At 65.2% G+C, this 24687-nt stretch overlaps 1 protein-coding gene and 2 non-coding genes across 20 annotated transcripts; all 3 read right to left on the bottom strand.

The window, feature by feature from the left end:
- Window positions 1–349: 349 nt before the first annotated feature.
- On the bottom strand, window positions 350–22865 carry EIF4G1 (eukaryotic translation initiation factor 4 gamma 1). Of its 18 annotated transcripts, none has more exons than XM_068955215.1 (35): window positions 22740–22841; window positions 20907–20967; window positions 19065–19173; window positions 18850–18936; window positions 18463–18495; window positions 17340–17360; window positions 16409–16582; window positions 15924–16023; window positions 13731–13843; window positions 12328–12420; window positions 12182–12248; window positions 10910–11779; window positions 9689–9777; window positions 9292–9478; window positions 8747–8880; window positions 8326–8466; window positions 7937–8110; window positions 7651–7848; window positions 7255–7401; window positions 6925–7161; window positions 6740–6844; window positions 6120–6273; window positions 5885–5985; window positions 5647–5749; window positions 5425–5527; window positions 4071–4327; window positions 3858–3973; window positions 3519–3691; window positions 2801–2926; window positions 2628–2709; window positions 2241–2339; window positions 1985–2119; window positions 1811–1892; window positions 1591–1731; window positions 350–1447 (listed from the first exon to the last, which is right to left on the bottom strand). In XM_068955215.1, exons 3-35 carry the CDS (start codon window positions 19137–19139, stop codon window positions 1266–1268), a joined length of 4899 nt encoding a protein of 1632 aa, XP_068811316.1. In that variant the 5' UTR covers window positions 19140–19173; window positions 20907–20967; window positions 22740–22841; the 3' UTR covers window positions 350–1265. The 18 variants fall into 18 exon arrangements, with proteins under 18 accessions (XP_068811316.1, XP_068811318.1, XP_068811317.1 ...); XM_068955217.1 differs by having other exon boundaries at window positions 20907–20963; window positions 22740–22827; XM_068955216.1 differs by lacking the exon at window positions 20907–20967 and having other exon boundaries at window positions 22740–22865.
- Window positions 8201–8276, bottom strand: LOC138068330 (small nucleolar RNA SNORD66). Its single transcript, XR_011143061.1, has one exon. It is a non-coding gene; the product is annotated as a small nucleolar RNA SNORD66 (small nucleolar RNA).
- Window positions 9566–9642, bottom strand: LOC138068329 (small nucleolar RNA SNORD66). Its single transcript, XR_011143060.1, has one exon. It is a non-coding gene; the product is annotated as a small nucleolar RNA SNORD66 (small nucleolar RNA).
- Window positions 22866–24687: the final 1822 nt, after the last annotated feature.

The following is a 24687-nucleotide window of genomic DNA, read 5'->3' as shown; positions in this document are numbered from 1 at the left end:
CACTTCCCTGCTCCAGGGGCAAGCGGCTTGGCTCTGCCCTGTTGCCCCGGGCCAGGGCGCAGGCCCGTGCTGGGAGCCGGGCCCGCTCCACGTCCAGGTGCCCTGTGCCAGGCAGAGCTGGCAAGGAGGGCCGCTGCGGCGCCTCACAGCAGGCCTGGCTCCAGGGATGCCCGGCTCCCGTCGGCACCCCAGGGAGCCCCCTCCCAGGCACAAAGCCCACAGCACTGCAGCGAGGGGCCCCTCGGCATGGGTACCTACCGTCTGCCCTTAGCAGCCCCACACCAGCCCGGGTGTGAGGGACACGGGACAGGGGCATAGGGCCAGGCAGCAACAGCGGCACACGGGGGCGTTATTTAGCAATGTTCTTTTATTTCCAGTTTTTTTAAGGTGAAAAGATGCCTTTAAATCTTCAATTAAATACTCCATAAAGAAAAAAAAAAGCAAAAAAAATTATTTACAAATTCACGTGACCAGTAATTGAATCCTTGTTTTAATAATTACACGTGCGGCTCGTCACATCCAGCGCTCTATAAATACAGGGGACACGGATGTGGGGCCGCCCCGTCGCTTGCCCAATTGTGGCCTTAAACGTTTGGGGGAGGATAGGGTCTCTGGGGGGGACTCGGCCTGGCCCAGAGAGGAGTCACCCCCCCTCCTTCCCGGCACCCTTCCCAGGTGTCAGAGCAGGAGCTGGGGGGGAATGATTTATTTAAAATAAAAAACCATGGGGGGGGGGTGCCCAGGCAGTGATGGGGAAATAGAGAGAGGACAGGGGAGGGGGAGAAATCACGCTCCTGTCCCCAAACCAAATTTAATAAGTTTATATATATATAATCTCTCTATATTTCAGCAAGTGGGGAGGAGGAAGAGGAGGAGGGAGAGGAGAGGAGAGATTGTCCCCATCCTGTCCCCTCTCCCCATGACATGAGTCTGGGGGTTCTCTGCCCCCCTCCCGGTGACCCGGGTCCCTGTGCTGGGAGGAGGGAGAGGAGGGGCCCAGAGCGGACCCACAGCGACAGCCGCCTCCATCAGCATCTGTTTATTATCATCGTGACAAACCAGTACAGGCCTCACAAACAAAACCGGGATGGGGGAAAAGGGGAGAGAGAAATAAAAAGAGAAAGGCTGCTGGGGGCACAGCAGGTCCCTTGACCCCGGCATGAGCAAGTCCAGGGGGCCAGGGGTACGGGACACTGGGCGGGAGGGGATGGAGTCGCACCCCGGGGTGCCCTGCTCTCTCCCCCCTTCCTCCTCCTCACAGTTGCTCAGTTGTTGTCCGACTCATCCTCAGCTTCCCGGAGCCAGGTGAAAAATGCTGTCACTGATTTGAGGGCCACCCCTTTGCCCTGCTGCTCGGCTGCATCCTTGCTAGATTCCCACTTGTAGAAGGCCTCCTCTTTGATGACGTCCTCATCGTAGAGGGCATCGAAGAACATCCTCAGCAGGTCTGTGGCAGGGGGACAAAGAAGGACTCTGCCATTCCCTAGCCACTGGCAGCCCCGGACAGGCCAGTGGAGGTGTCGGGGGGAGATGCCCGCCACCCCTCTCCCCAGGCTTCCTGGTCCTCCCCACGCTGTGTGTGACACTCACTTGGAGGCTGGTCCAACTTCACCACCAAGGCCTGCAGGGCATAGAGCGCCTGGAGCTCCTTCTGCTCGTCCCGCATGTACTTCTGCAGCAGCTTGGCCCGGTTGCGGATGACTTGGGCATCTACGCGGTACGGGTTCTCAACTGCAGGAGAAGGAGCGTGAGATAAGGGCAGCAAGGACACACGCACCCAGCAGCCCCCCCTTCCGCTCCCAGTACTCACAGACTATGGCCGAATGGCACACAGATGTCATCAGGGCCCTGATAAATACATTGGATGAGACCTGCTGCTCACTCAAGTTAGCCTAAAGGAAGGAAGAGAAGAGGGGGCCCATGAGGAGAGGACAGAGCTAGGAAGGCCCTCCCAGGCCCACAGGAGCTCTGCCCATACCCTCACCTCAATCCAGTCATATATTCTTTGGTTGTTTGAGTTCTCCTTCAGCAGTTTGTCCATTTGCTTGCACAGCTCCTCTGAGGTCAGCTCCTTGCGGCTCGGCGTGTCCGAGTTGTCCCCCATCGTGTACTCCAATTTCTGGGGGACCAGGGAGAGATGAGCTGCTTAAAGGCAAAGTGGAGGAAAACGCTCCTGGCAGCGGGGCCCAGGGGTTCCCCCACAGCCTCTCTCTGCCCCTTCATCACAGTCGAGGTCTCACCTGCTCCGTGACAAATTTGTTGACATCCTGGTCCTCAGGCAGGAATTCCTTCCAGCTCAGGCCCCCATCCCGCCACAGCTTGCCTGCTTTCTTCTGACTCTGTGAGACAGCCAGCGTGAGCGCCCAGGTGCCATGGCCCCCACCAGAGGCGCTGCTCCCCACCCCAGGAGAAGATGCTACAGCTTGGCTGTGGCACCCCAGCGACACAAGCATGGCAAGAGACAGCCAACACATGGGCCCGGCCCCCTTCCATCCCCTCCAGCTGCAAAGTGTTTCGATCCCTGTGTGCCGACCTGCTCCCCGAAGAGGGGGTCAGGGAGCCCATGCCAGGGTTGCCAGCCCCCTGAGGTAGACGACGCCAGCTACACAAGCCCCATTCACACTTACCATGCCCTTGCACAACAAGCCCAACACTTCAACCAGCAGCGTGGTGGCCTTCCCGATGGGCACTAAGGGCTTTGTAATCTCCCTACAGGGCATAAGTGACACAGTTAAAATTCCTGCCCCCAGAATCTGCTCCAGGCCCCCATGCAAGCCCTGCAAAGGGGCACAGCCCTCACCTGAACAGCTCCTCCATGGGAATGCCTTCCTCGTGCAGGATGGGTGTGATAAGCTCAGCCAGGTACAGCCAGATGTGCGGGATGTCGATCTCCATGTCTTCTGCAATCTCCAGGATCTCCCGCAGCCTGCGGGGCAGAGGCCAGGGGTGTTGGGATCAAGCAGGGAGGCCCTGACGCGGCACCCAGCCTTGGGCAGCAGAGGGGACTGCCCCCGTGCCCTCAGCTTAACACAGGACTGAATGCAAAGCCAGGGCAGGTTAGCCAGGCAAGCTTTGAGCGTTTCCAGGACCGGAGACTCCACACCCACCATCTCTCTGAGCCCTGTCCCAGCGTTTAGTATACCCTGCTGCAATCTATGCCTGTTGCCGCATGTCCTTTCACAGGCACCTCTGAGAAAAGAGGGTCTCTTGTCTGTAACTCCCCCATCAGGTACTGGAAAGCAGCACGAAGACGTCCCTTCTCCAGGGCACAAACCCAGCTCCCCCAGCCTCATTTCATACTTTGTGTCCCCATCCCCCAGCACTAGACTGAGTCAGTGTCTCTTGTACTGCAGAGTCCACAACCAGGCCCACTAGCCAGCGATTGGGTCAGATGCTGAACACAGTATCTTCCCTTGCCCGGTTAGCTGTGCCCTTGCTAAAGCAACCCAGTACACAGCAGGTCTTCCTCGCTGCAAGGGCGCGCACCGCCTCGGGGCCAGCCTGCCGCGGTCCCTCACCCTTTGTAGTACTGCTCCTTGGAGAGCGTGCCAGCCTTCACCAGCTGGAACAGCAGGACTCCCATGTGTTCGCGGGAAATCGTGCTCCTCTCCAGCGTGGACTCGATGCCGTTCCGCACAAAGACGTAGAGCGAGGAGGGGCTGCCCAGCTCCTGCACACACTGCAGGGCCTCCTGCAGGGACAAGAGGTCAGTGCTGCCCCATGGCCAGCCCCAGCTCCCCCCTCCTCATGCAGGCACTGCCAATATCTTTCCCAACATAGTGCTGCTGCCTGAGGAGGGGGATGGTGTGCTACAGGGACCATACAGCATGTGTGCCTGGCTGCCCCCTCCCTCTCACCTTCATGTCGTTGATGTGCAGGTATTCCTCTATGATTGCCTTGGATTTCTTCTCTAGCTCTTCTTCTGACAGCGTGGGCTTGGGGGGTTCTGCAGAAGGTGCTGGCTCTTGCTTAACTGCAAGGAGGAAAAAAAGGGATCAGGCACCGCCTGGGACAGGCGGAGGCTCAGCCTGCAGCCAGACCCTGGCAAGCACCTTTCCTCCCAAACTCACTCGTCTCTCGGCTCCTGTCCCGCTCCTCCGTCATGCTAGCAGCCTTGCGCACAGCCTCGGGGCCGCCCTGCTTCTCCCGTTCCCGGCTCCTGTCCTCTGTCTCTTTGCTGAAGCTCCTCTTGGTGAGGGCAGATCTGTTCCTCTCTCCTCGCTCCCCCCGGTCGGGACGCTCCAGGCGGTCGCTGCCCTTTTCCGAACGCGACTCCCGGTCCCCTCTGTCCCCAGCCTTCTCTGACCGGTCGCGGCTGGAGCTGCTCCTAGGTGGGAGGAAGGAAGACACAACATGAAGCAGCCCACCACCACCCTCCCTGACCTCAGACTCTAAGGAGCGGTGCGAGGCAGGGCTGTCCCACCCCAACAGGCACGTGGGGACGGTCCCAGTGGCAAGCCAGCAGCTGTCCTTCAGAACTGCAGTCGAGGACAGGATCTTTGCTTCAGCACAGGGCTCTGGCTGCCTGACCTCTCCTGAAACGCAGAGCTTTGCACAAGTGGAAAGCACTCTGGGAGCTAGGCGGCCAAGAAGAGTTGCTTGGCTTGGCCCTGCTGTCACACAGAAATTGCTCGTGGCGGCAGGGACCTGGGGGGCTGCAGTCTGATCTCCTGCTCAGAGAGGGGCCAGCAGGCTCCAGCGGCTCAGGCTGTGGTGAATGTTGAGCATCTCCAAGGACGGCAACTCCCAACCCTCTCCGGTTCTAGTATTTGGTCACCCTCAGGGGGAAAATACTTTTCCCTGTATTTAATCATAGTTTCCCTGTTCCACCTTACACCCATTGCCTCTTGCCCTGTCCTCCTCTCTCCCCCCAAGAACTGTCTGGCTCTGTCCTCTCTACACCTTCCCAGCTGCACACAGCACTAAGATTCCCCCCTTTGCCTTCTTTTCTCCCAGCGGAAGAAACCCAACTGTGAAGCTCCTCGGCCATCCTGTGCTCCAGCCCTGACTATCCTTGCAGCCATCCCAGGATTTGCTCCAGTCCAACAATATCTGTCTTGTCCTGGAATCACCAAACTGGACACAGTGCCCAGATGTGGTCTCCTAAGTGCCAAATAGCAGGGAGAAAGCCCAGGCCCTGCTCTGCTGGCAGCGCTCGGGCTCATACAGCCCGGGACGCAGCCAGCCTTCTTTGCCACCAGGACTCACCACTGACTCCAGGCAGGACCCCAGGACCCCTTCCTGTCACAGGCTGGTTACCCCAGCCCAAATGCCAGGCTCGGCGCCTTGCCTACTTATCAACCAACTGCTCCTCCAATTCAGGGGATTTCCCAGCCTGCGCACAAACACTCGCAACGTGCCAAGCAGGCCCCAGGCAGCCCCGGTCTGAGCCCCCACCAGGGCCCACGGAAACCGCACTCTCACCTCTGCACCACGCGACGGGACTCCAGGCTCTCGGCAGGGGTGGATTGCTGGAGCGCTGAGAAGCGGTTCAAGGTGCTCGTGGCCGGTCGCCCTGAATCAGATGCTGGGCGTGAAAAGAGGGGAGTCTCAGAGCTCAGCACGTCCCCAGCAGAGGAACCGCCTTGGGAAGGGTCCCCACTCCCTTCCCCTACCGCAGCACTGAGTCGGCCTGACACCGCCTACCTGAATCTGCAGGCTTCGCACCAGACCCTCCGCTACTGCCTTTGCCCCAGCTCAGCCGCCCACCTGGCGCAAAGAGCTGGTTGTTGGAGTCAATCGATCCAGGCTGCAGAGAGAGACACAGAGCTGGCTCCAAACCCTACACTGAGGGAGCGGGGTGCCATCCGGACTAGGCAGCTGGCTCAGCTGCCCACACGCAGCCTCAGCATCCCCCAAGAACCAGGCTGTGCCCCAGACTCACCTTGGTGATCTTTGTGAGCCGACTGGTGTCGATGGGCCGGTTGCCCTTGCTGATGGGCACCGTGTTCCAGCCGTCATCCGCGACCAGGCTTCCGCGTCCACCTGGACGCAAGTGGGACAGATGTAAGGCACAGCCCCACCAAGAGCGGTGCCTCCACCGAGCCAGGGACTACGAGAGCCCAGGGGGAGGAACCCGCCTCCAGCAGGCTCAGGTGACCCCATGCCCAGACACTCACTGCTGGAGGATGGCCCGGGGGGTCCCCTCCTCTTGTCCTTTGACATCAATTGCTGCACTTTGATGTGTTCCCGATGCTCCTCCATCTCTGCTTCCTTGTGGATCTGGTCGATGGTTTTGGGGCCCTGGTCTCCTCGCCGCGGCACCCAGCTATTCTGCAGAGGGCACAGGAAAAGGGAAGGGGGCACTGAGCCAGCTGGAGGGTTGGACTGTGAAGACCATGTCACCCCACCTCTCACAGTGGGTAGACACATAACACAGGGCATTCTGCTTGCCAGCTGTGTCCCCCTCAAAGCTCAGGCTGGTCTCCCTGCTCAAGGTCACACAGCCTGTACGGCTTCCTGAGGACTGTGGCAGCTTTTGGCACAAAAGGACTCAGTTTCTGGAGCCCCCCTGCATTAAATAGCTGCCAGTTACTGTGTGCCCCCTACTGCTGCCATGCTAGCCAAGGGCTGGGGGCTAGCATGGTGTCTCTGGGGCTAGCCACAACTTACATCCCCCCCTCTCCTTCCTGGGGGAGGCACAAACTGCTGGAACTCAGAGAGCACAAGCCAGCAGCTCCATGAGACCAAGCAGGGGACAGAGGACAGTCCCTGGGCAATAGCATGCCATACACCTTACCCGTCTGAGATCAATCACATCCTGCAGCATGAAACGGATGCGGGATGATGTCTTCTTCTCTTTGATGATCTTCTCCATCTGGTTGAAGTACTGGTCCATCCTGGGCTGTAGGGGGATAGAGCCACGGTCACATCCCTCCCAAAGGCAGGGCAAGGCAAAGCAGGACAAGGCAGTGCAAGGGATACCTTCGCCTTCTCGAAGTCCAAGTCCTTGCCAATGGTGGTAAGTAGGCGGCAAAGGCACTCAAGAGACTCCTCATCATGGTTTTTGAGCAGCTTCACCACACAGTCATGCATGATGGCCTCCGTCAGCATCTTCAGTTTGAACAGCTCCCCGATGAACTTGATGTTGCCCAGAGATCGCCGGCGGGCCTTGTCCCGCGCCTCCTCCAGCTCATCCTTCATGCGTGCCTTCTCCTCGGGCTGCACGGGGGATAGAACAGGGCAAGTCAGTCCCCAGAGCCACTCGAGGTCTCACGCTCCAGCCTCCAGTTGTGGCCTCCCACCCCAACTCACAGCACTGGCATCGTCCATCTCCTTCTGCCGCTTCTCAAAAATCTCGTCGTCATCCTTGTCCTTCTCAAACTCCTTCTGGCAGCGGTTGAGCAGCAGTTTGCGGAAGTTCACAGTCACCGTGGGCTTGTCTGTCGTGGGCACTTTGAGCTGCAGGGAGAGGTACAACCCAGGGAGGGAACGTCAGTCATGCCTCCCCCAAAATAAGGCAGGCCAAGCCCCAGGCACTGCTCAACCCAGGCAAAAGCCACCCTCCACCCTGGCTCAGCTCTCCAGCCACGTGCTTCAGTTTCCCCACCTTAAAGGCAAGTTCCCCACCCAAAGAGCTCAGCTAAAGCCCCCACACAAATCCATCAGCTCAACAGTGCCAGGACTGCAGTCCCCCCAGCCCTTGCTCACCCCCATAAGGCAACGGCACATGTTAGCATAGGCAACAGAGAAGTTTGGCTCCGAGATGGCCTTCTCGAAGACGAGGTCGATGACACCCTTGAGCCGCTCCTCCGTGTCGATGGACAATTCCATCACCTGCTTCATCAGCTGCTGAAACATCTGGGGTGTCAGCTTGTTGAGGATGCTGCGGACACGGCGGAGCAGTTCCTGCGAGGACAGCAGAGTTAGCGAGAGCCAGGCATCATCCCCTGACCAGCAGGCACCGGCTGGGCTTCCTGCCTGCCCTGGCTCCCACCTGTGTCTTGATGTTCTCAGGATCCTCCTCCTCAGAGGCACGCTTGCTGCTGGGTTTCCAGGCCTTCTCGGCCTTGTTCAGCTTGACATCCTCATTGAGGGACACAGTGGCGATGATTTTGCGGGGCTCCTTCCTCTGGCTCTGCTGGGAGCGGCGGGGACCCAACCCTGAGGGCTGACACGGGGGATGGAAACTCAGCCTTTTGCCCTGGCCCCTCTGGGGGACGAGACCAGCCAGGCTGGCTCCTGGGGCGTCCCCGTCCACCGGCTCAGATCCTCAGCTCCATCACAGGCATCAGTGGCCCAGACACAGTGGCTCGAAAGCATGATCATCATGGAGAGGCAGAGGGGGACAGCACAGGGCGAAGGGGAGAGCAGGCAGATACTCACCAGGCCCCGGTTACCCATGACGGGCCGGCCAAGGTTGGCGAAGGAGGGGGTGAAGTCAGGGCTGCAGTTCATGCTGCTGAGGCGGATGGGGTCCAGTGCCCGCAAAGGTGTTTTGTTGGCCTGTGAAGGGAGAAGACAGGGCTGAGGATGCCCAGGGGCAGAGGAATGAGACATCCATTCCCCAGCCTTATCACTGGGACAAAGAAGCAAAAAGCAGCCTTGGACGTGCCCAGGGAAGCAGGGCAGGACCACAGGCTACCCCCAGGGTTTTGCTCACGCACAAGGCTCATTGCAAATGCTGCAGTGGGACTCAGAGTGGGGCAGATGGGGGCCCTGCCCAGCCCTGCCTTACCAGGGCAGAGGTGCTAGCCCCCCTCCCCAGGCAGCACCCAGGCTCCCCTACGCCCCGGGCACCACCAACCTTGTCCAGCACCACATCCGTGATCTGGGGCAGTCCCTCAGGTTTCTGCATGCTGGCAAAGATGAACTGGAAGCCCAGCAGGAACTCACGGTCATATCGCTTCTTCTCCTCGGGGTTCAGGGGCTTCCATTGCTCTGCAGAGGGAGGGAAGGGGGAGACTTTGGATACAGCCTTTCCAGTCTTCTCTATCCTAAGCTATGGGGCCAGTCTGGACCCACACGGAGACCAGCTGGGTAAAGGTTTAGGCGATCATGGAGCTGCCCTGCCCTAGCACACCACGAATGCAACCTCTGCTCACTTAGAGGGGGGTAGGAAGCCTGAGGCCACCAGCTCCTGCCTCTCATCCAGGACCTCCAGAGTGGTCTCTGTCCCCCACCCCATGCTAGGCTTGGGGATAAGCCAGGAGAAACGTATGAGGCTTAAGACAACTGGACAACGCTCCCCAGCATCCTCACCGCTGGGTCCAGAGGCAGTAGATCCCAGCAGAGGTCTCATAGGAGGCCAGGCATGAGCAGCTGCCCACGTTGGCCAAAACAGTAGCTCACCTTCCTTGTAGCGGTACTTCTGATCCGCGGCCTTGCCCTTCTCTGGGGCCAGCTTGTCCTCTTTTTCCTCCCACGTCTCCTCTGACTCCTCCTGGGGACGGGTGGGGGCTGCGTCCTCCGCTTCGTGGGCAGGGGCGGATATGGGGGGCTTGTTCTCCGCCTCTGAGGCACTGTCACTGATCTGAGACTGCCATGGGGACAGATGGGGACAGCGGTCACACCACAAGTCCAGCCTTGCCCCACTCTGCCCCAAGCCAAGGTGTCCTGCACCCCCCCCCTCAGATCCTCACTACCATCACAGAGCATCAGTGGCCCAGACACGATGGCACAAAGCAGAGTTCATCACAAGAGGGGCTGTGACATGCAGTGACCCTCCAGACTCCCCAGGGACACTCACCTCTTTAAAGGCATCCAGCAAATCGCCTACTGCCTCCTTTTTGTTCAGTTCCTTCATCCGTCGCTTTTTCTTTGGCACCGACACGGCGACTGGGAGGAGAGGCAAGGATATGAGGAGCAGGTACCAACCTAGGCCCCCGCACACCCTGACACCAGCTCCAGGGTCACCAGTGAGGCCCCAGTAACGCTGGGTGAACTTGAGGATAGGGCCAGTGGGAGCCTCAGAATAATGGCTGTGCTGTCCCCAGAGCCCAGGCACAACACCCTCTGTCCCCAAACGCACTGTGCACCTATCTGGGCACCCACAGCCCCGCTTATCCTACACATAGCCTGCTGATGCACACTGCTGCCCAAGGGCATCAGCACATTTCCCCGAGCACCCCAAAAATGCATCCCACACCCCTGCCTTCCCCCATACCCCAAAACGCATCCCACACCCCAGAAACCTCCCCCATACACACCTCTCCCCTCATATACGCTCATTCCCAGAGCTCCTGACACCCTCCTTGGCACCTCCCTATACCACCCCATAGAGGCACGCTCCCTAGAAACACACTGTCTCTCAGCACACCCCCAGGCCACTCTCCTATGACCCTCTGTAGCCCTGCACAGCGTGCCCTGTACGAATACACAGCCCGTACACCCATCTCCCCCTGACAAGCCCAGGGCACCCCATCCTCCCACAGCACCCCTACGTATACACATGCATTCCCATACACTTTTGCAGGGTGCTTCAAAAAGACATAACACATACCTCTCCCCTCACATCCCCAGGACACCCCATTCTCTCCATGGGCCTCTATGTACTTTCCATACCCCTGCACAGCGTGCCCCGTACAGATACAACCCCTCTGCTATTTTTCTCCCCGATCCGTGCATCCACAGTGCACATCCCATTCCCCCACCATAGCCCAAAACGTCTCAGGACACCTTCCCAAACACAACCCCAATACACCTACCCCATACTCCTGCACGAGGTGCCCCACCCCACACTCCCCAGACATCTCCCCCCATCTAACCAGCCACAGGCACTCCACTCCCCCCGCCACATCCCAAGTCACCTGTCATGTCCCCCTTTATACACTTCCCCCCCCCCCATATTCCTAGGGCCCAGCACTGCATACAGATAACTTCTATACACCTATCACCCCAAGCCCACCCCCGGGGCACCCCACACTCCCCCTCCCCACAGCCCTGCGCACTCCAGCCAAGTGCCCCCAACCTGGTGCGGTCGCCTCCAAGGTCTGCGAAGGGGCAGGGGCCGGGCTCAAACTCCGCTCCTGGGCCTCAGCAGGGCCTTCGCTCTCTTCTTCCTCCTCCTCCTCCGCAGGGGGGGAGGTGGGGGTGTCCGACTGGGCCGGCTCCTCGGGCTCCGAGATGGGGCTGACATCCGACTCTGGCTGCTCCTCGCTTGGCTCCGCTTTGTCGGCGCCCTCCACCCCGTTGGGCAGAGGCAGCTCTTCGGGCTGAGCGATGGGGGAGTCCAGGACGGGCACAGGCACCGGCTCAGGTGCTGGCACAGGCGCCGGCTGGCACACGGGTGCCTCGGGGACTGGCTCGGGCACCTCCTCTAAGACCCCGTTGGCCTCAGCTGTGTCCTCGGGGCAGGGCTCTTCCTGGGGTGGCGGGGGGCTGGGGGAGGCGGGTTTGGCGGGCGCTTCAGGGGCCTGCAGTACGAGCGGAGGTGACGCCGGGGCTGGCACCGGGGGCACGGCTGGCATCGGGGGGACGACAGGCACCGGCTGCACCTCGGGCAGCTCAGGCACCTCCGGGGCAGGCTCCAGGAGGGGAATGGCAGCTTCCTCCTCCAGGACCACAGTGTCCACGTCGGGGGCAGGCACGAGGGGCAGCTCCACGGCCCCTGGCACTGTAGTGACGGCGCTAAAAGTCTCATGCGGGTCGGGCGGCGCCTCGCCCAGCTCCGCTTTAGTGTCCGCGTCCACGGGGGGCTCCATTGGCACCAGCGTCACAGCCGAGAGCAGCACAGGCTCCACCTCGGGGATGAGGGGAGGAGGAGGCGACGGTGACGCCGACTTGCTGGGCTCCAGGGAGACGGGCTTGCTTACCACCAGCGCAGGCTTCGGGCGGTCATCTGCAAGACGAGCAGCATTGAGCCACAGAGCCCTGATCCCCCCCAGACCCCCAAACCCAGATCCCCCCACCTGCAGGAAGAGTGGGGGCAGATGTGCCAAACCACATCAAGCAGCTCGTGCTGGCAGACGTATGACAGGGACAACAAGGGACCTTGGTGCCCAGGTAACGGCTGAGGTACGTGGTAGGTGAACAGGCAACCCTTGCAAACCCTCCTGGACACCATAGTGGGACAGCATTCCTTACGTATGTGGGGAACGTGCCAGCCTCCCATTCCTCAATTTATCTGGGGCTTGCAGGGTCAGCTGTCTCCCTCCCTGCAGGGCTCAGGGAGCCTGACACCAGTCACACCAGCTGGCCCGGCTGCTCTACGCAACAGATCTGGCCCTTCCCGTGCACATACCTGGCCGGACAATAACTGCTACATGGGGTGTCTCTCCGTTGGCCTGGGGCTCCAAACCGCTTCCAGCCTGGGAGGCAAAGAGGGAGCTCAGTAGGACCCCAGGCACCCTCCAATGTCCCCATCGGGGAGGTGTGGTGTCCTCTTACCTGGGGAGGGGTGGGGGTGGATGAGGTCCTTGCTCCAGACATGATTTCTTCAGTGATGTCTTTGCCACCTTGGTTGGGGTCTCGTATCCGAATCTGTCCGTGAGACAGGAAGCAGGAGAGAGAGGGCAGCTGTCAGCAGGGTGGGGGAGACGGCATACAAGTGCACCCCCCTTTCCTGGGCCCAACAGCCCCAGGACATCCCCTTCTCTGAGTGGAAAGGCAAGAGGGTTCATTCAGCGCCGTGCTCGCCCCAGCCTCACGTGGCGCGGGGGCTGGCGGGTGCCATCTCCCCTCCACATGGAGCAACGTGCCCCACAGACAAGGTACCCGGCCTGACACCTGGCAGGAGGGGACACTGTAGGGCAGGGGGAGCCTTGGCAGCTACTGCTGGGGATGCAGAGCCAGCACCGTGTCCCCAGCCCTGGGGACAGGCCAGCCCAGCCTTCTGGAGTGTCACAATGCCCCGGGCACTGCCCGCCTCCAGGGGCTGGGCACATGCTGGGGGACCCCCTGGCACCACCACACTGGCATAGGGGCTGGGGGCACACTCCTGCCTTGGGGATACTCGGCGTGGGGACGGCAAGCTGGCCTGGGGGACTCGTCCAGGCACGCAAATGGCACAGCGAGCCCCCGCTGGGGGCACAGCACCAGTGTCTACAGCTGGGGGTGGGGAGGGGGGAAGGAGGGGGACACCTGCCTGCCCCATGCTCACACCGAAGTACGGCAGGAGCCACGCGTGCCGCCGCGTTGTGCCGCTGGCTGTTGGGCGAGCGGAGATGCACGTGGGCCGGGGTTGCGCTCGGAGGCACAGAACGGACAGGGGATTCATTCTCCATCCCCACGCTCGACCTGCTCCCAGGGCACTAGCAAGAGCACAGCTCTCCTCGCTAGCCCCCTGCCCAAAAGGCACCACTGCCCCTCTGGCGGCACTCCCGAAAAAACATCAGCATCCCCCCACGCAGCCCCCTCTCAGCTCACCCCCCCCCCCCCACCACCCGGCACGGGGCCGGGCTGGCAGCCACTCGGCTCCCCGCTATAAATAGGCCCCGCGCGAGGCCTCCGAGCGCCGGCATCTCCGGGAGCAGACAGCAGTTGGCAGCCGCGGCACCCCCACCCCCGGGAGCCGTGACTCAGCACAACGCCTCCCCACCGGGCCGCCCGCCGGGACGGCCAAGGTCGCCGGCGCCTGCCGCGCGCCCCGGCATCCCCCGCTGCCCCCGGCCCGGCGCGGGCAGCCCCGCACCGAGCCCCAGCCTGACCCAGCTCTGCCCCCTGCCTTCTCCCGCCCCGGCGTGCTGCGCCCCCCCTGGGTGGCAGGTACCCAGCAAAGGGGGCTGGCGCCGGCACCGTCCCCCTCACACCCAGCACGACCCCCCCCAGCCCAGGCACAGGCGGCTCCTTACCGTCTTGCGCTCTCGCTTCGGGGGAATTGGCGGCTGCTGGCTCATCATAACCTGGGCCGTGGGGACCCCCGCCGGGAACTGCTGCACCCCCTGGGCTGGGTAATAGGCACCCGCTGGAGGAGAGGAGAGAGGGTGAGATGGGCCAGCCAGCCGGGAACCACCAAGCCCACCTGCAGGGACCAGCTCCTCCAAATGCAGGGGGGGCTCCCAGGAGCAAGGGGAGCCCGTGCCGCCCTCCAGCAAACCCCGATTGCATCCATCCCGGATCACCCCAACCTGCCCGACAGGCCCAACCAAATTCCTTCCCCGTGAAGCAGAGCGTCCCCACGCCACCCCCACGCCCAGCCACTGCCCCACAGCTAGAGTCAGGCCCCAAACCCGCGGCCACCCGCCGGGCCCACTGGCTCCGCACAGGGAACAGCTCCTGGGGAGCACAGCAGGGCCATGCCCGGGTGCAGGAGTCCCAGCTCCGCCGGCGGCTGCCTTCCTGCTGGCTCCCTTATCTTCCCCAACCCAGCGCCAGCCCAAGGGCGGCGCCACGCAGCCCCGTCCGCACCCTCCATTCACACCCACGCCAAGGGGGCTCCGCTCCCCGCTCAGCCCCACAGGCCAGATCCCCAGCTTTCACCCAAGGTGGCCCCAACGAGCCAAACTGACTGCACAGAGGGATCCCAGGGCTCGAGGCAGCGCTGGGCCCCGATCCAGGCCTGGCATGTCCCCCAAAAGGTGCTCCGCTCTTTCCAAGGCATCAGCGAGCCCCAAGAGCATCCACCCAAGAGCACAACAGGGCCAAGGGAAGAGGTCCGGCGGCTGCCGGGCCCGTCTCGCTCTCCTGGGAAGGGCCAGTGACACAGATGCCAGCGTGCAGGGAGAGACAGGCACAGCTGGGCCCTGGCCCCCTCCCAGCTCCAGCACTTTTCCGGCCGTGCCAAGCCTGCTCAGCGTGAGCAGAGACGCTCCGGCGACCGCCCCGTTGCGGCGCCGGGGACCCCCCCCTCTGCCCAGGCGGGACTCAGAGCCAGCCCAGCTCCCCAGCCGGAAGCAGCCCCTTCCAGGGGGGAGCAGCAGGGAAAAACGACCCAGCAGGAAGGACAGGCGGCCCCGCTCGCAGCAGGGAGCGCATGGTTGGTGCCACACGAGACGGGAGTGACGGGGCCACACGGAAGACCGGGGGACGCTGGAGCAGGTGACGTGGGTGGCTCCAGATCCTGGCGCTCAGCTGGGGGCAGCGGGAGGGCCTCAAACCCCAGGAGCGGTCGTGTTGAGGACAGAGGAGCCAGGGAGAAAGCAGAGACACCCACGGGATACCCCATGACTGGGCACGAAGGAGCGGACAGGCCGTAGCCTGAGCGCTCAGTGGAGCCAGCCCAGCTGGCTGCTGCCTGGGGCCGCTTCCTTCCTCCGAGGGGCCCACGTCAGCCAAGGGACAAAAGGGAGGGAGGATGGACACATACCTGGCTCAGGAGAAACCCATCTCCGCCCCGGTTTGCTTTGCTGCCGTGCCGGGGACGGGACAGAGGCCTCAGCTCACATTTCTGTGTCTGCAAGGCCTCCCGGGACGGACCCAGCCTAAATATAGTCACAGCCCGGGTGGCCACATGTGAGCAGGGGGGAAGAAGGGGGGCCGCTTACCCTAGCGCTCCCCAGCTCCAGGAGAGGGCAGGCACGGAGCAGCCGTGGCCCAGGCCCCTTCCCCAGCCAGTCCCCACTGCCCCTCAGCTCTGCTGGTTTAGGAGGTGCAGCTGGGGGGAAGGGGGGGGGGGAGAGGAGGGAAAAACGGGAGCAAAGTTGGGGGGCAGCAAGCACAAAACTGCTCCTTGCCTTCCAGCCTGCCACAGCAACTGGAGGGGGAGCAGGGGATAAAGTCTGCCCTGCCTCTCTGCCAGGACAGTTAAACATTAAACAGCACAGATTTGGGAAAGGGGGTAGATGGACAGGTGGGACATGATTCACTACACAGCGCACTTCAGTGCTGCAATGAGATGCAGAACACCTCCTGTCCCCCAAAACAGCCTATAATGGTGTCATAAGTCATGAAAACGCACCCCCCCCCCAGCCCAGTGAAGAGAGATGTCTGTGCTCAGCCCCTGAATCCGCAAGGACTGCAGGAAGCCCAAAATCAGGGGAGCAAAAGGGGCAAAACGCTGCGGACGGAAAACCAACGGCGAGCAAAGAAGTTCCCCCAGTATGTACCGTAAGTCCCAAACTCTGTAGGGCTAGCTCCAGGGTAAAAACCAGGGGCACCAGGCTGCACTGGGTACTGCTGGGTTGGGACAACGTACGTGGAGCGACCCTGCAATGGGGTAGAAGAAAGGTTGGTTACCACCCTCTGTGGGGCACCAGTGTAGCCCCAAACCTCACGGCTGCATATCGCTACCCACAGGCAGCAGGGCAGGGAGCAGGACCCTGCCAAACTGGGCATCACACATCCCAGGGGCTGCCCGCAGCACCCCAGCGGGGCTGGGGAAGTAGAGGGCGGAGGGGGTGAAAAACAGCACTGCCTGCTGCCTCTCTACAGTGATGGGGAACACGCTGCTCCGCTCAGTGGGTGCCTGCAGAGCCCAGGGACCCCCTCCACCCCCCAGGACAGACCCAGGCTCCAACCCCAGGTAACGTCTCTAGTGCCCACTCCAGCCCCCTCCCGCAGAGCCCAGGGACACCCAGGGCACGGCCCTCACCTGTCCGGGAATGTAATACGCTCCTTGGGAAGGTGTGTAGGATATCTGGGAGGGTATCATCATCACCTGGGAAGCAGCTGGATACACATGGGCAGGCGGGCCGGGCCGGGCCGTCGTGTTACTCTGCACGCGGGACGCGCTCGTGGGAGGTTGGGCCCTATTCTGGTAGAAGTGCTTCGGGAGAGACGGGGCACAGCGTGAGGCAGGGAGTGCCACCGCCAGCCGCCCGCCAGGGCCCGACCTGCCACGGATGCCCCCCCTCCTGCCTCTTCCCTGAACAGGGAGAGCAGGCTCGCAGCGAGCCCTGCCCCAGAAGTCAGCCCGGGCACAGGGAGAAGGGAGCAGTCCCAGGTAGAGATTTGAAGAGGGGAGATTCCCCTCCCCCCCCCCAAATCAGGACCGCAGCCTCCCCAAATCCAGTGCCTGGAGCTGCCCCCCCTCCCAGACACCCCGGATCAGCACCATCCTGCCCACACGCACCTGCGGGGCCGCCTGAGTCCATCCAACCCAGCTCATGCCCGGCGCGGCCCCCTCCCAGCCCGCCGGGGGCCGGCAGCTCCTGCGCCCCGGAGCCGGCCACAGCCGCACGCAGCTCCGGCGGCAGGTCCCGGCGTGCATCGCACGGGGGCCAGGCGCCCGCGCTGAATGCTGGGACTTGTAGTCCTGGCGGGCCCAGAGCCGTGCCAGAGCTGGACAGCCAGGACGTGCGGAGCCGGCTATGACCCCTTCAGGCCCTGCCTTCCCTCCCTCCTGGTTTCTCTGCTCTACAGATACGTCTCTGGGCTCAGACGGATGCTGCAGCCAGACCGAGACGTCGGGCAGCCCCGAAAAGTTGTTCGAGTGTGGCAGAGAGAGCCTGGAGCAGAAGCATCCGCACATGTGCCCCATTTGCCCAGGGCAAGGCTGGGAAGGGGCACGGAGAAAGCATTACCTGAAGAGACCTGAATCCTCCCTGTTAGCAAGCGCCCGCATACAGAGGGAGAGGGGAAAGAGAGAGACAGGAGTTACCCGCCACCGTGTTGAGACACGACCCGGAAGCAGGTGGTGGGTGGAGGACAGACGGGGAGGGAGTAGGAGCGCAAGCCTGGGGCCACAGGGCCGCTAAACGGAGGTGGGAAGCGGCCAGTCAAGCTCCAAGCCGGATGCCGGCACGTGGAGCGATGCAGCAGCCATCAGCTGGGCAAGCAGGAGGCCAGGGAGCCCTTCATCTCGTGCCCACGTCCCAAATCCACCAGTGCCATGGGGCACAGGGAGCTGCCCGCTCAGCCAGGGGCACTTTGAAGCCTTGACTGCCCCTTTGGAGGTCCCTGCCGAGCTGGAGGGAGGCAGACACGCCAAGGGAGGCAGGATTACGCTAGATCTGTCTCTGGCAGCCCCTCTAGCACAGAAGGGCTGATGGAGGCTGAGCCTTCACTCATGCTCCCAGAGGGCATATGGAACAGGACAGTTAGCAAAAGCACTAGGACCCAAAGAGCCACATCCAGCCAAAGCACCAGAGCCCAGCCTCCTCCTGGGGCTTCCAACATCCACAGCCCAAAGGGGCCGTCGGGTCCCAGCTCCACCACAGCTCCAGCCTAAGAGACCCACTGGCTGCTTCCAGCCCACCTGCACTGCCCTGCTGCAGAGGGAAGCCAAGGCCAAAAGCTTTCGTCACCTGCAGGCTGCCATTTTAGCTAGGCTAGGCCAGCGACAGCAGCACTGAGCCACCTCAGGGGACAGCTACGGTCTTGGAAGGTCCCCTCTCAAGACAGGGGGCACAGGCAGAAGCAGTGGCCCGGACCAGGGGTTAGCACAGACACAGCCACATGCTCCAGGCTTCATGCAAGAGTGACCCCGAGGAACTCAGAGACACTGCAGCGAAACTCCCCCGGCAGGCCAAGCCGAGCGGGCATCCCCCCCTGCCACCCTCCCCCAGCCCGCAAAACCAGACTGGGAGGTCCCAGCTCCCCACGTGCCCCGGGACCCCCTTGCCCAAGGTAGGTGTTTCTGTGCAGTGTCAGAACAGGGTGCTGCTCTGGGTGCTCAGCATGCAGGGTGCAGGGGCTGGTTAGTACCTGCTGGTGAATAGCACGAGGCCCTGCTGGAAACTGAGAGAGGAAGAGAGCAAGGTTTGGGGAGGGGGAGGAAGGAAAGAAGAGCAGTCACTTAGTGGGCACCCCAGCTGGGGACACATGCCCCCACCCCACGGCCAAGAAGAAGGGACAAGACCCCAGGGAAGCGGGGGGGGCACACGCAAGCAGTGCCAGCAACAACCTTGATTTCGGGCACAGTCCCCCCTTGCACACCCACGCAGGTCCTGCAGGGCACGACAGGGCTCCTTGCTCCCCCGTGTACTGACGCAGCCACGGGAGAGGAGCGTGGACTATTTGGCCAGGCGGCTACGGGGGCCAGACAAGCTCCTAGAGTCCCCCATCCCCTCTTTCCCGGGGCAACCCCCTTACCTGTCGCGGCTGAGAAGGCGTATTCATTTGTGAGGTCGGTGCCGGGTTAAAAACCACAGGTGCCGTCTGACCAGGTGGAAACGTCGACTGGAGGGAGGCAGGGAGGGAACGCGTTGGCCAGGCCAGGGCAACATCGCTACCCGCAGCCCCCTCCCCGGGGCCCCATCCCGAATTGGGGAGCGCCTCCACCCCAAGCCCACTGGAGGGGCTGTTACCTGTGGAAGTCCAGGAGAAGGGGCAGGGTGCGGGGCTGTCGGGGCTCCTCCTGTGGGCTGTGGAGCTTTGTTCATTTCATGTGGTTGTGCATAAGGATCCCCTCGCTATCTGTGGGCACATGGACAGCGGGCGTAAGCCAGAGGCATATGGCAATGCTGCCTCGGTGACCCCCCAGCATCCTGCGCAGGAGCCCTGGCCCACAGATCTGTCACCTCTCCAAGTCAGCCTCTAAAATTGGGCCTCCTAGCTCCCTCAACCCACCCAGGGCAGAGCCAGACACATCCGCTGTCCCCCACAGACTGCCCCCAGCCATGGCATGGACACCCAGGAACCTCCTCCTGTCCCCGCTGGGGCGCACGGGCCAGAAGAGGCAAGGGCATGGTCCATGCAACTGACCCATCTGCCTGCCCTATGTCTGCTTCAAGCTGTCCCCTGAGGAGGTGCTCCAGGGACCCAGCAGAGCCCAGCGGGGGGACCCACACAAGCCGGCACCAGGAGAATCGCAGCCCGCGGGGAACCACGATCCCCGTCACCAGCACCCAACCATGGGGCCCACCCAGACCGCCACTGACTCCGGGGCCTGGGTGGGCCCCATGGCGCCCCACCGTCAGCCGGGGACCAGCTCCACCCCGGCTGACCTACTAAGACCTTCCCCCGGCCGGCCAAACCTGTTTCTGCCGGTGGCGCTGAGTCTCCGGCGCGCACCGCAAACGCCTACCGGGGAGGGCAGGGAGCAGCTCCCAGGTCCCCCCGCGCCGCTGCCGTTCCTGCCTGCTGCCCTGCCCAGGGGGGCCCACGGCCCCCCCCAGGGGCTGGCACTGCCACCCTGGCTGCCAGCACCCACGTGCCAGGGGAGCCCAGGCACCCTCCGGGCTCTCCCCTCGGGCCACGGCCCTGACAAACCCCAGCCAGATCCCAGGCGGGACTTGGCACCCGGTGCCGCTCTCCCTGCCCCAGTGCAAAGGCTGCCTGGGCAGGAAGGAGCAGAGGTGCCCCCCGCTCCGGGAGGTGCCCCCTTCACCCCCACGGCGGTTCGGAGCACCGGCCACGGCCAGGGCAAGCTCGCTCCCCGGCCGGACCACCCGAAGGAGCAGCCCGTCGTGCCTGCCTGTAACCTGACGCCCGGCCGCGTCAGCGCTCGCAGCCCTGCCGGCCCCCCAGCGCCGCAGGCAGGCTGCGGCTGGGGCGCGGGGCACCCCCCGGCCCCCCCGCAGGGCAGCGCCGGGCACATCCCACCAACGCTACTGCCCCGGCGCCTGCCAGCACCCTCAGGCCATGGGGTGCCCCATCCCCTGCACCCCCAGGGCCACGTCCCCAGCACGGGGGGGGGGGGGGGGGGGGACACAGAGCCTGCACGGCCTTTGGGGGACCCCAGACACCAACACCGCCAGCCTCAAGCCCAGGCAGGGATCAGTCCCGCTCCGATTTCAGGCCTCAGAGAAGGCTGCACCCTAGCGCTCGCCCTGTCCCCTGGCTCCCGGGGGCGCTGAGTGCCAGGCATGGGCCCCAGGAACCCGCGCTGGCACCCCACCGCCCAGCGCGCCCGCCGCGCGTGCCCAGACGCCCCTGCCCTGCCCTGGGAAGCGGCAGCGTGGGCCATTTTAAAAAGACAGCTTGGTGCTGGCACAAGTTACTTGGAAAAGGAAAGGGGAGGGGGGTTAAAAAAAACACGGAAGGGAAGGGAGCGGGGAACTCCTGGGGACAGCCACGCTTCCAGGACACTGCCATGCTCCCAAAACCGCACCGCTCTCCCCGCCACAAGTCTCGGCGCAGACAGGCGGCAAACCCAGCTTCCCCGGCCCCCCAGCACAGGCACAACCGGCAGAGAACTAGATACTCACCCCCCCGCGGGAAAAACCTGGGCCGACTGAGCGGGCCTGCAGAGACCTTTCATCCGACTGACTTGGAGAGAAAGGAGGAAAGAGAGAAGGGGGGAGAGAGAGAGAGGGAGAAAAGGGAAAGAGGGTGGGAGGGGGAGAGAAAAGTCAGCCTGCAAACCTGCCGGCGCTGGGAGAGGACAGCCCCGCGGCGCAGACATGGGGGACGCCGGGGCCCGGCCGGGAGCACGAGGCCGCCGGGGCTGGGTTGGGCTGGGCTGGGATGGCCGGGCGTGCTGCAGTGCAGAGCCGCCGAGCCCCGGAGCACCCGAAACCCCACCCACAGGCACGCCGGGCGCCAGGCCCCGCGCCCCGAGCCACCCTGGCGCGCGTGCCGCCAGACCCCCCCGCCGGCCCCCTCCTCGCACCGGGGAAACCTCCCCGGCCGGACGTGCACAAATAAAACATCCGGGAAGTCCCGGTGTGGCGGTGGCCCGTCAACGGGACGGATCTCCGCCGGGAGGGGAAGGGGAGCAGCCGCGGGTGGCGGGGGGTCGCAACGGGAGGGAGCTGCTGGCTCGGGCCGCCGTGCCCGCCGAGCGCTGCGAGACGCCCCTTTTCGTGGCCTCGGAGCGGCCGGAGCCCCCGGCGGGGCAGGAGGGGCCTGCTCCACCCACCGCCCCGCCAGGCGTCCCCGGGGCTGGCGGCCGACCGACCCGACCCGCCGGCCCGAGACCGTCGGGGCCGCGAGCGAGCGAGGCCGGGGCAGGCGCCGCCTGGGGCGTTTGGGGACGGGAACGGGGCGAAGCCCCCGCGCCGCCCCAGGCAGCCCCCGCGGACGCCCCGCCAGGCAGCGGCCTCTCCGGGGCCACGGGCCGGAGCCCGGCCCAAAGGGGCCGAGACCGCACTCCGGTGCCAGCTCCGACCGGGCCGCTCCGGAGGCGCCGCCCGTCGGTCGGTCCGTCCGCGGGCTCCCCTCCGGCAGGCCGGGGCAGGGGGCGGTTCGCCCGCCCGCCCGCGGTTTGACGACAGTGCCCGGGGCAGGACGGGCCGCGGCGGCCGGCGGCTGACGCAGCCCCCGGACCGGCCCCGCCGGCGCCTCCGGGGAGCCGCGATGCCGCCTCGCCGGCGGGGCCGCCCGACCCCGCTGCCGCCCCGCCGGGCCGGGCCGGGCGGCACCATCCCCGCGGGAGGGCGGCGAGGCCGCCGTGACACCGGCCCCGGGAGGCCCCGCGGCGCGGGCAGGGCCCCGGCCGGGCCGCCGGCAGCCGCGCCGCTGGGGGCCGGCCCCGGCACCGGGGCGCGGCTGGGGGGGAAAGAGGCCTCGGCGGCGGCCCCGCCGGCAGCGGGCCCGGCGGCCCCCGGAGCGGCGCGGCGGCCGGGCCCGGTGCCGCATCCGGCCGGGCCCGCTCCCCCCCGCGGCGGCGGCGGCCTCTGCCAAGGACACGTGTCACTGCCGGCCGCCGCCATGGCGCGCCGGGAAGCACCGGCAGCGCGGGCCGACGGGGCGGCGGCGGGGCCCGGCGAGCGCGCACCACGTGGGGCGGCGGCAGCGGGGCCTAAGCGGGGCGCGGCGGCGGGAGCACGTGCGCAGGCGGCGGCGGGCGGCGGCGGGGCCGGCACGTGGGCGCGGAGCGGCGGCGCCCGGGCGGGCCGGGCCGGGCCGGGCCGGGGGCGCCGGGTGGGGGAGGGGCGGGGGCCGGCGGCGGGGCGGCGCCCACGTGGTGGCGGCGGCGGCGGCGGGGCCCGGCGGCGCGCGGAGCGGCGCGGCGCGGCGGGGCCCGGCGGAGGCGGCCGGTGCCGGTGCCCCCCCGCCTCCCCCCCCCCGGCGCGGCGCCCCGCCCCCCGCCCGGTTACCTTCAGTCTCCTTCAGCGCGCGCGGCCCGACGCAGCCGCAGCGCAGCGCAGCACGACCATTTCCGGAGCCGCGCCGCGCGCAGGGGCGGGGCCACGCGCCGCCGCCGCGGGGGGAGGGGCGGGAGGCGGCCGCCGCTGCCGCCGCCTGAAGCCTGTCTGGGCGCCGCCCCGCCGCACGTGACGCCGGCGCGCCGGGCCCGCTCCCCCCCGCCCCCTCGCCCCGTCACGTGACGGGGCGGGGCCGGGTACGCGCCCCGCCCTCGCCGCCGCGGCGGGGCCCGCGTGGGACCGCCCCTTCCCGCCGTAAACCACGCCCGCCGCCGTGGCCACGCCCGCCGCCCCGGTCCCCCGTGCGGCAGCACGTGGCGGCGCCGCCGCGGCACCCGGCACCCACGCGGCACTGCACCCGGCCCCCCCGCGGGACACCCCATCCGGCACCGACCCGGCACCCACGCGGCCCCCCTTGGACACCACGCCCGGCACCGACCCGGCACCGACCCGGCACCGACCGGCCTCCGCGGGACATCCCACCCTGCACCCACGCGGCCCCCCGTAGGACACCCCACCGGGCACCGCACCCGTTATCGCACGCCTCCGCGGGACATCCCATCCGGCCCCTGCGGGACACCGCTCCCGGCACCCACGCGGCACCGCACCCAGCCTCCGCAGGACACCCCACCGGGCACCCATGCGGCACCCACCCAGTCCCCGTGGGACACCATACCTGGCACCCACCCGTCATCATCCTGGCCCCCTGTGGGACACCGCACCCAGCACCGACTCGGCCCCTTACAGGACACCCCACTCGGCACCCACCGGGATCCAGCACCCACCCAGCATCAACCCAGCATTCCCCCGGCACGCTGTGGGACACAGCACCCACCCAACACTTCTCCGGTTGCAGCACCCCGTGGGACATGGCACCCAGCACCCCTCCTGTGCCCTCCGTTCCCCTGTTCCCATCCTGCAGCCACCCTGCACCCCTCAGGACAGGACGTCCTGTCTGCACCCTGCACCCATCCTGCATCCAGAAACAGCGTCCTGCACTCACCCTGCACCCCCTGGAGAGAGCACCCAGACTGCATCCATCCCTGGGACGCTGCAGCCAGCACCAACCCTGCACCCCGCAGGCTAGGGCCCAGCACCCTGCACGTACCCACCAACCAGCTTTCCAGCCAACCTCCCCCCGTGCCCACCCTGCACCCACCTACCACCCCGGCGCTGCACAGCACTGCACCCACCACCCTACACCCACCCTCGTGCCTGGGACATCGCACCCAGCACTCCTGCAGCTGGCACCCATCCTGCACCCACCACCCTAACCCTCTGGGGTGGGACACAGCACCCCCACACCCTGCACCTGGGACATGGGACACAATACCCTGTGCCCACCCCTGGGGCCCAGTGCCAGCACCCAACCCTGCACCCCTCAGGCCTCACACGAAGCCCAGCACACCATACCCAACCTCTCTGCACCCTCGCGCCGGCCCCACAGGATCCCAGGCCCCAGCAGGGTGCCGAGCACCCTCCAGGCCTGGCCTCACTCCTGCTGCCCTGCGTGGGGCACAGCAGCAGGTCTGCGGGTGACGAGGCCCCCACCCCTCCTCGGGGAGGGTGGCGGGTGCCCCCGGGGTTGGGACCTGAGCCAAGGGAGGACAGAAGGATGCTGACACGCAGCAGCACAAAGCCAGGCCCTGGCTAGAGATGTCCCCAGGATCCAGCCACACTGTCCCCAGAGGCTGACGCAGGGCTGGGACGCTGGGGCAGTGCCAGGCACCTGCAGGGGACAGCCAGCAGGTCCCCTTTGTCCCCTTGAGCACCAGCAGTCCCAGGCACCCAGGCCATAGCCCCCACTCTGCGAAGAGGCCCAGCTGAGCTGCGGGACCCCCAGGCATCGGGGAAGCGCGCAGCTCGCCAGGCAGCAGGACAGGGCACCCTGCTTGGTGTG

Source organism: Struthio camelus, chromosome 9 (assembly GCF_040807025.1).
Source record: "Struthio camelus isolate bStrCam1 chromosome 9, bStrCam1.hap1, whole genome shotgun sequence".
Classification (NCBI taxonomy): Eukaryota; Metazoa; Chordata; class Aves; order Struthioniformes; family Struthionidae; genus Struthio; species Struthio camelus.
This window is presented reverse-complemented; position numbering and strand designations above follow the sequence as displayed.

What these genes read in the sequence shown, in the direction of transcription:
- EIF4G1 (XM_068955216.1), bottom strand. Translation starts at nt 19,139, where the DNA reads ATGAACAAAGCTCCACAGCCCACAGGAGGAGCCCCGACAGCCCCGCAC. An exon ending in CGAAGCGAGAGCGCAAGACG is followed by an intron (nt 12,421 to 13,730) that starts GTAAGGAGCCGC and finishes TCTCACGGACAG; the next exon opens with ATTCGGATACGAGACCCCAA. An exon ending in CGGATGTGGTGCTGGACAAG is followed by an intron (nt 8,467 to 8,746) that starts GTTGGTGGTGCC and finishes GGGCATCCTCAG; the next exon opens with CCCTGTCTTCTCCCTTCACA.